The sequence below is a fragment of the Vulpes vulpes genome, chromosome 3 (assembly GCF_048418805.1).
Source record: "Vulpes vulpes isolate BD-2025 chromosome 3, VulVul3, whole genome shotgun sequence".
Taxonomy (NCBI): domain Eukaryota; kingdom Metazoa; phylum Chordata; class Mammalia; order Carnivora; family Canidae; genus Vulpes; species Vulpes vulpes.
This window is the reverse complement of record NC_132782.1, coordinates 19,697,866-19,711,115: the sequence shown is the minus strand read 5'-3', so window position 1 is coordinate 19,711,115 and position 13,250 is coordinate 19,697,866. Positions and strand designations below refer to the sequence as shown.

The 13,250-nt window shown below is 35.4% G+C and overlaps 1 protein-coding gene across 8 annotated transcripts in view; it reads left to right on the top strand.

Moving 5' to 3' along the window:
- Positions 1-13,250, top strand: part of CHN1 (chimerin 1) — a 195,460-nt gene that overhangs the window by 104,548 nt on the left and 77,662 nt on the right. For 7 of the 8 annotated variants that reach the window (XM_072751978.1, XM_072751977.1, XM_072751979.1 and 4 more), the window contains one exon: positions 10,501-10,789. In XM_072751978.1, the coding sequence (XP_072608079.1) occupies positions 10,501-10,789 (289 nt within the window). Of the gene's footprint in view, positions 1-10,500; positions 10,790-12,758; positions 12,832-13,250 lie in introns of those variants that run through there. The other variant, XM_025994003.2, reaches the window with a different exon arrangement.

Sequence of the window (13,250 nt, the reverse complement as noted above, 5' to 3'; positions counted from 1 at the left end):
ATGTTGATAATTCTTTGTTTCCAACTAACAGGTTGATTATATTTGGTGGTTACATCTTAATTAGATGTAATTAGCTATTTAAGAACAACTCCAGAAACAAAAAAGCAATTACAAATTTCATTTATTGCTTTTCTACAGCCCTAATTCTTGATCTAGTTGCAGTTAAAATCCAATGAGAGCAGTATCTATCAGTTTAAAAGTGATGGTTTATATAATCTGAGACATCCAAACACAAAAAGAATATATGCTGTATGATTCCATTTACATAAAGTATAGAAAATTATGGTTCCAGAAAGAAGATAAGTGGTTGAATAGAATAAGGGACAAAAGGATAGGCTACAAAAGAACATGAGGATACTTTGGGGGTGTTGGAAATGTTCTGAATCTTGACTGTGATAGTATCTGTCAAAACTCATTAAATTATGCACTTCAAATGGATGCAAGTTTGTTGAATATAAATTATACATTAAGAAATTGATTTTTTAAGTGATACATTTTATTTAGTAATTTCTGATTGTTAATGACCACTAGATCATAAACGTAAAGATATATATTTAATCAAATTTAGGCTTACCTCCACTCATCTACAGTAACATCCTACTTATCTGAAAATCAGATTATTGGCAGCTTCAGCTCTTAGAAATATAGCTAGGAAGCTGGAAATCAGGGGAAATGCCTTTGAGTGGCTACATAGCTGCCACGGAGCCCATGTGTTGATTGCAAAGGAATAATAGTCAGTAATCCCCATTAGAGTATTTAATATATTTTGATATAAAATATTAATAAAGCCTTATATCTTTTCCCCAAGCTTACAGCCAATAAAGAGTAGCAAATTAGAAGGTGAACACAGTGGTACCCTGCAAAGAGGTTTTAAAAATATAAAACTAGATTCAAGAACTAAAAGTTCAATGATTGGGGGCAATGTAGATCCAGGAAAAGGCTAACTCAGTGCAAGCCTGTGGGATATTTCTGTATTCAAACACTAAGATTTTAGTCATATATTCATGATAATGAACCTTAATATTTAAGAAAATATTAAATCGTATTAATTAATAACTTTAATATTTAAAATGTTAAATCATAGTCCATGTGTGATACTTAGAATTGTATAATTTATACAGAAATAATTAAATAAAACATTTTGTGGTTTAAGAGAATTAATAGTAGGAATCTGAAAAGCATATATATAGAATGTGTGGGTATGTTTATGCACTTATGTATATATGTATACTGTTCTACAAACACACACATATGTAGCTCTGTGCTCTTGTAAACTTCTATTGTAGTGTGACTATTTATCCTGAAGTAGTAGAGTGATGGAAATAAGATTTTAATGAGCTGTTAGTGGGACTGATTACTAGCTCTTGAATAAGCCATATCCTTTTTTTTTTTTTTTTTTTTTTGGAGGTTTTATTTGAATTTAGAAATAGTGAAAGGGACTATAAGAGAAAGGAGGGAAACTGAGTGGTAATTAAGCCAAATCTGTTGTTAATTGTACAAATGTGCTGATTGGTTTTGGACCTATCCTTATTTTAAAAAGATTAAAATGTGTGTATAATACTCTTCTGTGTAAGCACATCCATTTATTTATTGGCTGGACATACTATTGTTTCTTTGATTTGCTGGTATAATGAAACAAGGTATGAAAAATGATTATAATTGGTTCACTGCATTAGAAGGGTTGGTTTTTATTTATTCCCAGTTATCAATATGGAAAACATTACAGTTCTATACATGACAAACACTATATCATGATAATTATCACATCTTTTTTAGTTATGCCCAACAAAATTAGTAATCTGCTTATATGTTGGTAATTCTACGTTACTCACATGTATTTTTTCGAGTTTTGTTGTTGTTACATTCAGCTGGCCAACTTAGGGGAAAGTATTAACGGACCCTTTATTAATTCTATTCAACAGCCACTTAGGGTCTAATATGTCCCAAGTACTATGCCAATCTCCTTTGCTTTCAAAGTAAAACTAATAACTGATTCTCAAGAGCTCAGGACTTGATAAAGTATTTGAACTATTTCTTATGGACAGTAATGAACCATTAACAATTTTCAAAAGGAAAAGTAGTGTGATAAGATCTCTCCTGGAACAAACTCAGGGCTGTAGGCAGAATGGGTGGAGTTTGTGTAGATTCAGAAAGATCATTCAATAAAGAAAAGTTTAAATGTAGAGGGAGATTGAAGAATTTCAGATAAATGAAAGAGTAGGCAGGGTTGCCTACGTGGGTGATGGGTCCATTAAGGGAAGTTGGAGAAGGAATGGTTTTCATTTCTTTTTCTTTTTTTTTTTTAAGATTTTATTTATTTATCCCTGAGAGATACAGAGAGAGAGAGAGAGAGGCAGAGACAAAGGCAGAGGGAGAAGCAGGCTCCATGCAGGGAGCCTGATGTGGGACTCGATCCTGGGACTCCAGGATCACACCCTGAGCCGAAGGCAGGTGCTCAACAGCTGAGCCACTCAGGCGTCTCAGGAATGGTTTTCTAAAGAGGGAGAAGAGATGACAGGATGGATTAGTTTGGTTGGGGACCTGCTGATATGGCAATGCGTAGAAATACTGGGGAGCACAGTACAGTTGGGCTAGGAGGCTTTCCAGAAAGACACTATAAAGCAGCTGATGCTAATGGAGAAAAAGAACCATTTTACTTTAAACAGTGGGTTGAATTTTTTTAAAATTTTGTATTGTTTGGAGCTTCAGCGTTGTTTTTATTAGCCTATTTTACTGTTTTGAAATTTGAATGTCTTTGTTATTGCATTGATAACATGAGGGAGTTGAATTAGACTAGTGTTTCCTAGACTTCAAGCCATATAGGAATTACCTCAGGATCTTGTTATCAATGCAGATTTTGAATCTGATGGTCTGGGGTAGAGACTGGGGGCCTGGGTTTCCAACAGTAGTAACAAAGAATTAGATAATCACAAAGGTCTCTTGTCTCTTCAGAGTCTCATTTTTCAGACTTAAGATTTTTGTAAAATAAGACAGAATTCTTATAATTTACTCATTCAACATACACTTTTATTTCATGATTGGTAGATGAGCCATAGTTATAGGTAAAGTTTACCAAAGCATAGAATTAATTAATAGCTCTGCCAGGCATTATATTTCCAGAAAATCAAGTTATCCTCTCTTCTTCCATATAGGTATGATTGGGCCATATGCGTTTTATTGTCTTTCTTTTTTTTAAAGGTTTTATTTATGTATTCATGAGAGACACAGAGAGAGGCAGACACTGGCAGAGGGAGAAGCAGGCTCCCTGTAGGGAGCCCGATAGGGGATTCGATCCCAGGACTCTGAGACCATGCCCTGAGCTGAAGGCAGACTCAACCACTAAGCCACCCAGGCATCGCTGCCTTTTATTATCTTAACATATCCTCATTTAAAAAATCTTTATTATAATTCAGTTAGCTATCAAATTGAACAGTACATTGAAATATGAGTTATGTTTTTTGATGATACAAAACTTCTACTTTGGAATGACATTAACATATACTTGCTCAAATAAATGATCTTTTCTAACCTCACTGAATCACTAGTCAGATAAAACAGTATCAGTGACTGTGTTACAAGTACAATGTACCAGTGAGTTTTTATTTGTTCTTGTTTTGACTGAGACATCCACTAACTTATCCTTGACATTCTGTATAACAATTGTTGTTTAAGAGATTATGATAGAAGGGAGAAAGGCTGTGAGTTGCAGGTTGGCAGGAATGAGTAGGTATGGAAAGAAGACAAGAGAGATTTTATAAATTTCAAGATGCAAGGTCCTCTCACTAAAATTACTAACAAAAGAGATTTTACCGGTGAATAAGCTGTTCCCTGAATTTAAGATACTTTTAAGGCTTGATCCTTTGGGCTCTATGAAGACCATTTAGTGTAATGGAACAGGTCATCAAGACTGGTTCCACTTTCCAGGCTTTCACTCGAATTGGGTTTCATTACAACAGTTCTGTTAATTGTTTCCTAAAGATATAGGAAGCTCATTCATCAGTGCATGATTAAGAAAGAGTCCCTGCATTTCATGGAAGTGAAATTCTGATAACTATAGTTCTTGTGTAAGAATGGTCACTTATTAATTTAAGTAAAATTCTAGGCATTTTTTTTTTTTAAGATTTTATTTGTTTATTCATGAGAGACACTGAGAGAGAGGCAGCAACATAGGCAGAAGGAGAAGCAGGCTCCTCCCAGGGAGCCTGATGTGAGGCTTGATCTCCGGACCAGGATCACGCCCTGAGCCAAAGGCAGACGCTCAACCACTGAGCCACCCAGGCGTCCCAAAATTATAGGCATTTCTTAAAGGCATCAATATTCTAAAAAGTTAAATTGCTGCTACATGCAGTATTATTTTTAAAAAGAGGCACCAAAAATCTGACATTAGTATTCACTGGCTTCTAAAGACTTTAGGGAAGCTATAACTTTATAACAAGACTCTCTCTGTTGTTTAAACGACAGCTTGTTTAGATAGAATATCCTCAGTGTATTTTCTCTTACCCTCGGTATTTCATAGTAATCCACTGTTTCTTGACATTTATTGTTAGTGTAGAAAAGTCTGAGAACAATCTTGCTCTCAATCCCTTATATGAAAGTGACACTGTTTCCTGCCTGGTTATCTGAAAAATTCTTTGTTTACTCTTCAAATTTAGTAATTTAAACCAGGATTTGTTTTAGTGTTGATAGTATTTTTATAAACTCATCCATGAAACAGAGTGTTCCTTCAGTCTTGAGATTCAGTTCCTTTTTCCTTTCCTGGAGTATTTCCCGAATTCTATTTCTGAATAATTTTTCTGTTCCGTGTGTTGGCATCTGAATTTGAGGTACAATTTTTATGTTGGATTCCTAGTCATCTGCATTTATCATGTACACTGCAATTGATTTACCCTTTTATTTTTTCTTAGCTATCCATTTAGTTGTTTAAGTCTTTTTTTTGTTGTTGTTAGTTGTTTAAGTCTTATCTCTATGCCATCGATTTGCTTTTCAATCCTGTTGATGCTATTTTCTGTCATTTCTAGTTATTTATTAGTTGTAGTAATTATATTGGTACTTGTTTTTTTTCTTAGCTCTATTATCTCACCTCATTCTCTTTAAAAACTCATCATTAAATTCTATTATTAAATTTATATTCTTAATGGGTGCCTGGATGGTTCAGTCGATGAGCATCCCAACTCCTGGTTTTGGTTCAGTTTTTCTATGTGTCCTATATTTGTTACTTTTTTATGGCATCCTAGTGTTTCTCCTTCAACTTTCTTTCATTTTGTTTATCTCTGTTCTTCGTGAGAGAGTCTTCCCTCAGACGTCAGGTGGGCCTTGGCTAACTGTTCATATTTGAGTTTATTTGGCACTAAAAAGCTGACTTGTAGTTCTGAGAGCTTGAAAGAAACCAGCCAAGTAGAGGATGATGTTTCTATTCTTAAGTCTTTTCAGTTGGGCGGATGCGATTTGCCAGAGCAAAATTTTCCAGTCTCCTATCGTGAAAAAGTGCAAGCCTTTTGAGAATCTGGCAGCAAAGAAAGATGGGGGATTCAATCTTCAATATGTAAAACTTTCACTTAATTTTCAGGGTAGCACCTCTCCCTTCAACACTGTCTAGTGTCCCCCAGTTCACAGTGTCCTTGTTTTATCCTATCCCAGAAAATAAGGTTTAGGTCTTCCACGAGAGTGGGGGAAGGGGTGGCACTGGAGAGAGAGGACCAGAAAAAATCGGTGGGGATGGTGGTGGATATCTTACCATTTCTTACGCAGACCTTCATCCAATTCTTCCATGTCAGTTCCACCTTCCAGAGCTTACCTCATGTCACCTTTGGAGGTTTAGTTAGGTGCGTTGGCTTGCTTCGTTCACTGAAGGTGATTTACTGTGCCAAGGGAATATCATCACGAGTTCACACATTTTAATACTGTTGCCTCATTTCACCCCCAAAATTACATGGCCAGATAGACAAATGTAGCATCCTAACAAAGGTTTCCGATGGAGAAAATATTTTTAAATTGCATATAGCTCCGTTCTCTCTTCCTAAGCCTTTCCTTTTTTTGGTATTTAACTGAATGCCTTGTCATATTCTTGTCTCTGTTCTAAACTTTCTTTCAAGAGTGTACTGACAATTAAATTTGTGAGATACTTGTATTTCATCATTTGATTAGCTTCTTTGACTTTGGTAAGCAATACACAAGTATGTATTTATGACAAATAAAACTGTTCTTGCATGTTGGTTTCTGGAAATAGTTCTAACATTTTATTGTTGACTTACACAAGTGTGTTGTATATGTTTCTTTGGTAAGAGAAAACATCTGTTAGCTTGGAGCTTTCCTTTGAAGAGATATTTTCAAATACTTTGACCTCAAATCAGAACTAATTTTTGGTTTTAGAAGAAGTAAAGCAAAATCCCAAAGGCTATTCCTTATACATATTTTCATCACTTTGTACCTCTAGACTGAGTTTTTTTTAGTACAATTTACTTCTAAAAAACAGGGTGGTATTAAGGGTTTTGTTCACTTTTTAAAGCTGTATGTTAGGATTATGTATTTTGAAATTCATCTGAATGCAGCTGGGTGCATTAAACAGTTCTTTAAAACATGAAGACCAAAACCTGAAATCACTGGAGAAAAATACATTTCTAGAAAGTGGTAATTATGTATTACAACAGTAGCAGTTCAAAGCAGATTATCCCAGTCTCTCTTCTCTATTTGTTAACTACAGTACCACTTTGAAGAAAATGAATTTTGTTGAACTCTCTAGGGGAGAGTTGGCCCTGTACAGCTTCAGATATGTTCACCAAAGAGTGAACAGCTATAAAAAAGCAAAGGCAAATGTAGATAATAAATATAAGAAAAAAATGAAAAGAAAAATTTTCCTATAGAAATGGAGGAAAATTGTTTAGCCTTAGCAGTTTTTACAAATCAGTGCTCTGTAGTGTGAAATTCAACTCTCGTCACCAGATCCATTTAATATGCCCCGCGTTTAGTATGACTACATTGGCTGACCTTTCGCCTTTGAATTCCAATACCTGACTCACAAGCCACAGTGCAAAGATACATTGCTTCTCTTTTCCTCCCCTCTTTGCATTCTGCTGTAGTTCCACTCTGTTACGACAGTAGTATAAACTTATTCAGGGACATCCGAAAAAATTCACAAAGAGGTCATCTTTGCCATGTGTTGACTATAAAACCAGCCAGTGCGGAGATGTTCCTATACAAGCTATTTGGATTACCAGTTATTTATTTAGCCTCCTACAATGCATATTTATTTTTTCTGTTTTACTTTATTGTTTGATACATGTTCTGTCATTCTCTGCAGAGGCCTAACAGTAGGAGAAAGGGAACTACAATTCATTGAACCTAGTATATGTATTTAGCTTTGACTTAAATATGTTTATGTAATCCTCACAACCAGGTAGAGAAAGATGATGTGATTCCTGTTCTCTAGATGCAGAATCTGAAGAAGGATTTTCTCAAATCACTCAGCTTAAAAAGTGGCCATTCCAGGATTTAAACTTATTTTGTCTGGTCCCAAAACCTAAGGTTTTCTGTTAAACACACAGGACCCACATTTTGCCTTTCTTTCCCTGGTCAAATCTAATTTCAAGGCTGCAAGGGTGCTTTTGTACTTGGGACATAAGCAGTAGTTCTGAGACCTTATTTAAGCAGGGAGTTCCTTGCTTTTCATATTGTGACAGAGACTTTGGATTGACTTGCTTTCACGAATCACTGCAAAGAAATGTACCTTTTCCATTTAAGATCAAGGCTATACACATTTTTATAATAATTTTTTAGAAATCAAACTGAAGATAAATTCTTTAAAATTCAGCATTTTGGAGCACCTGGCAGGCTCATTTGGTAGAACATATGACTCTTGACCTTGGGATCATGAGTTAGAACTCTCCATATTGAGGGCAGAGTTTACTTAAAAAAAAAAAAAAAACATAAAACAGACCTTTAAAAATAAAGAAATAAAATTCCTTGTTTCATCTTGTGTTTCTATTGGCTTGTTTTTATGTATATCTATTTCCTATTGAGGTAATCAAGGGAACAGGAACCTTATTCTGAACTATCTGGGTGTGTTGTTAAATGTTGCATAAATCGGGATCCCTGGGTGGCGCAGCGGTTTGGCGCCTGCCTTTGGCCCAGGGCGCGATCCTGGAGACCCGGGATCGAATCCCACGTCGGGCTCCCGGTGCATGGAGCCTGCTTCTCCCTCTGCCTGTGTCTCTGCCTCTCTCTCTCTCTCTCTCTCTGTGACTATCATAAATAAATAAAAAATTAAAAAAAAAAATGTTGCATAAATGACAGTCTGTAAGTGGCAAACTTTTGCAAGGAAGAATTCTTTCTTCGCCCTTTAGATTTGGCATCTCTCTTTTTATGGCTCTTATTTGTAGACGAGACACATCCATTCCCCACCCTCCTCAAAGATTTTCTGTCATGCCTTTCAAATCACAGAAGAGAAGACAAACTCTGCCGGTCTCTGCTGTGATGCTGTTCTTTATGTAACCTCCAAAGTGAAAGAGAGGGCGGTACAGGGTAGGCAAAGAAAGCATACAGTTCCTGTAGTGAAAATAATGCAGCTTTCTTAGAAAAAAATCAATCCTAATTCCAAAATGGAAATTCATTTTCTTGTCCTTTGAGGTTAAGTTTTAAATCAACCCATATTATGAATTACTTTAGTTATCTGATCACCTTCCTTAAGACTTGAAGTTTGATTGTACCTTAAGCCCAAAGCTGAAGTGCCAGCTGAGGAGGAATTGGGAATTGTATGTAGGGTCTCTTGAAGTTGCTGTGATAAAGAGAAAAGGACAAACTTACTTAGTCTTTTTTGCCCAATACCTAGAGGTGGCCAGGAAATCCTCTCCTTGGTTGGCTTAGGAATAGACCCATTGTGAAGAGGGACCCATTGTGAGATCTGCTTTTTCAGTCTAACCATCCCAACCCACATGAGGCTATTCCAGCCATCTTTTCTTCTGCCCAACATTCCCATACTGCTCAGATTTTAGAAGAAATTCAAGAGACAAATGCCTTCCACCACTGCTTGGATAGTCTTAAGTTTAAGTGTTATATGCACTGTAAAAATATAAGGCTCTGAAGGAGTAAAATGGACTAATCCTTCATTGAAATGCCTCTGAATATAATTGAAATATAAAGGGACTTCATGTTAAACAGTGTTATGAGTGATTATTTTAAGAATCTTATAAAAATTATAAAATGGCTCTCCATGTTTATTTCTCAAAAGCAGATATATATTAGCAAAAAGGAAATTATAAAAGCAGCATATTAAACTGAAAAAAACTTTTATATTTAATTTTGGTGTAGAAATTTTACCTTCCAGTTTTTTAGACTTTCATTATAATGAAAATTTACTCAGGAGAAATTTATAACATTACACGAAAGTAGAGAATGGGAAATTGGAATTATATGGATCATTCACTTGAGTATAAGTCAAAATATAATTGCTATTAAAGAACCAAAATGTGGATAAATTTTATTTTAGTAGAAGGGCCATCATGGTCATAATGCCAGGTTGGTTCTAGATTATCTGTTCTGGTTTGTTGTTGTTGTTCTGTGTGTTTTTAACAACAAAAAATAAATACACTATTTCTAATTTGTTTAGTTTTTAATTAGGCTCACTTGAGACCACCTTTGGGAAACCATGATACTGGCTGTTGGTGCCTGTTGGCATCAGCTTTCATAAAGTCAGGAAGCAAAATACTGAAATTATAAAACTAAAACCATTATTCTCCAGTTTTTAAAGTATGTCACCAAAGCATGACCCAAAAGTGAGAACAGGGAAAAAAAAAGTGAGAACCGAATATCTATAGTCTAGTAGTATATGACTTCTATGCCCTATATATATTGTAGATATTTCTTGTTTAGACTCAACAAGGAGACACAGAAAAATGACTCTGTAATAGGGAAGAGCAAGTCATTGACCCATGGCTAGAATTCACAAAAATATGTGTCTGTTGCTCTCTTGCCCTACTCTATGGCTCAGGTTCTGGAATCAGCTCTACTTTAAATGGGTTGCTGGCATCATACTTAGGTGAGCCCTAAAGGGAGCTTTCCCATTAAAAGACATGAATCATGGGGTCCGTAGTATGTTGAATATTTTTATTGATGAACTTGAAGAGAACATGTTAATATAGAAATTTCATCCATGATGGAGTTGACCAATTGAATATAGAATGTGTTCTAATAGGATATGGGCTTTGTTTTCCTTGTTTTTCCTACAGGATAATGAAGTGGTTTAAAAAGACAAACAAGAACATTTTTTTCCTTCTAGAGGAGACATGCTTTTGGCTAGTTATCCCTAGTTGTTGCAAATTCATTCTTTGTGTTAAAAAGTTTTATTTTCTATATTCCAGACGATTCATAGAAATTAGCCACAGTTTATTTAACAAAGAAGACACACACAAACAAAGCAATAGTTTTTTTTTTGTTCTTTTTTTCTTTTCAGAAAGAATTCAGTTGCTTACTTTTCTTAAAAACATCTTTCCCATTTCATTGAGGCAGATTTGGAAGTCAAACCAGAAACTTCAGGCTGTACTACGATGGAAAGCACTTCGTTGGGGAGAAGCGCTTTGAGTCCATCCACGATCTGGTGACTGATGGATTGATTACTCTCTATATTGAAACCAAGGCAGCAGAATACATTGCCAAGATGACGATAAACCCAATTTATGAGCACATAGGATACACAACCTTAAACAGAGAGCCAGCATACCAAAAACATATGCCAGTCCTGAAAGAGACACATGATGAGAGAGATTCTACAGGCCAGGATGGGGTGTCAGAGAAAAGGGTAAGCTACCATGAAACCACACTTGATCTTCTTCTGTTCGGGGTCTGTATGAAAAAGCCATGACTGCCAGAAGAGGCTGGCTTCACAGAGCTTTGAAAAAGATGTGCATTTTCCTTGATGTCTGGTTTCGTTGGTGCTGAGCTTTGCATATATCTAAACCTGGTTCAGTTATGTCAGGTAAATGCTTGTGTTCCCTATTATTTCCTATTTCATCAGTTTCATGGTTTAAAACTATGCTGAAAAAAATGCCCCCTAATTAAAAAAAAAAGTTCAGGGTTTTGGGTTAGAACCATAACTGTGGTCAAGAAAATATAGCTATATCCCATCAGAAATTGAGGGGGTCATGTAATCTATCAAAACTGCCTTTTCATTCCCTTTATAAATAGTTCTCTTCTTTAGCAAAATGATAGATATCCACACTTTAAAATACATAGGATTAAATTTAGTTTATCAATAACTATTACACTATTTTGAGAATCAGTCAGTCCTGAGTAGCAGGAGCGTTTGTCTCCTGCTGGACTCTTACGAAGTAATTGAATCAGAAGATTTATTTTAATTATAAAAGACAATTTAAGTTTTTCATTTGGCATATTTTATATTTAGTTAACATTAGAAGTTTCAAATCCTTAGCATTGATATTATTTTACTTTGAAAATTGTCCCTACTTGCCTCCTTATCCCCAAGAAAATGAGTCAAAGAATTTCCTGATGTTTTATTGTGTAGGATGTAGGTAGGAGAATTTTATGTATTCTAACTAGAATTATGTTGATCCATTCTTATATTTTTGAAACTCTCCAGTTGCCATGTTAAAGAAATGCAGTATTACATAGTGCTTTGAGCTTGGATTGTGTCACCAAATAGATTTGTGTGCAAATGCTGCCATTTTACCTGTTGTGTGAGCTTACTTCACGTCACTTAATTTATCTGTGCTTTGATGTTCTTATTTGCAAAATTGTAGTAATAATCAAGTTGTGAGAATTGATTTAAGGAGATAGTACGTGTTAGATAATCGAACAGTGATTGGCACATAGTAAGCACTCGAGTTTGGTGGTAATGTTACTTTAACAGCCATATTACCTCCAGGTAGTATCCTAAAATACTTCTAGTTGTCTTAAAGTATTTAGGTACAGAATGGAAACCTAAGATGTTCATTGTCTAGCCTGAATTTTAGTTTTTGGCAAATCTAACTCAATGTGGCACTTTGTGGGTACAGAGAAACCAACTTTTGAAATTATAGATTACAGAAAATGGTTTTCATATTTGTTAGGAACTCAGATCTTTTTTGGAAGTAACTAGAATTTAGAATCCTAAAAGCATGCTATATTTAATATTGTTCTTTTCACTCTCTAATTCCCATTTTCTCACTTTTGGTTATTTTCCATTCATGGCATCTTTCAATAATGCTTGCATTTAAGTATCTCTAATACTGAAAATATGTTTTATGCAACTATGATAAACTGTTCTAAGTTAACATTTGTGAAATATTTTTATAGTGTGTGCATGTGGGTTTTTTAGAGTTTATCAGCCTAATGATAACCTTTGTTAATGTGTTCTGGATATCCTTTTCAACATCAAGAGACTTCCGCTAACAACACTTAGCTATTTCTCATTGGACTGGTCGTTTAAACTCATAGGATCTTGGTTGTCCGTCCTACAAAGTGAAAATAGTATTCACAAAGGAAAGACACTGAGGTAGATAATGCCTAAAGGACCCTTTTAGCTCTAGGATCCACGATTCCCCGTGTATTCTGGCAACATTACATGTTAGATTGCCCGGATTGTCTTGTGCTGATGGCCAGTGATAGCCACATAGAGTGAAATAGCTGGCACTGGGAACTAGTTCTCTCCAGCAGTACATAATTAAGAATCATTTAAAAAATTACTCTTTGCTTTAAACTGCATGCATCTTAAATCTAGTTGGCTTAAAATCTACTCACTCAAAAATAGATTTATTTTATTTATAGGTGTCATCCAACAGGACAGGGATGATGACCTGTTCAAGAGCTTGAAACATTGATTCCCTGTCACAGTTGATGACATTTGTAAGTAAAGACAATCGTGTTTAATTGATTTAAAATATCTCTTGCCACTAGTATGATTTAGTAAATATTTTACTGGGTCCTGAATAGCTAAAGCCCATTTGTCCGTGAGGGGCTTGCCTTTTCTTCAGAGGCAAAAAGTGTTGATTTTGCAGGAGTTAGTACACTGTCATAGAAAGGTTTCTGGTATTGGAATTAAGAGCTAGATTCCAGTTTCTACAACAGGAATTGATTTTATGTGTCACTTTGGGCGAATTGCTTTACTTTTCTGAGACTGTATTTCCCCACTTTTAGCAAGAGAGCTTTAGACTAGATGATCTCCAAGATGTGGTTCTTGTTCTAGTCTGTGATCCTTCAAGGAGTGTAGGTGTACAAGAAAGAGAGAACACAGTACTAGAAATAGCACCATACTTGGGCCTTGA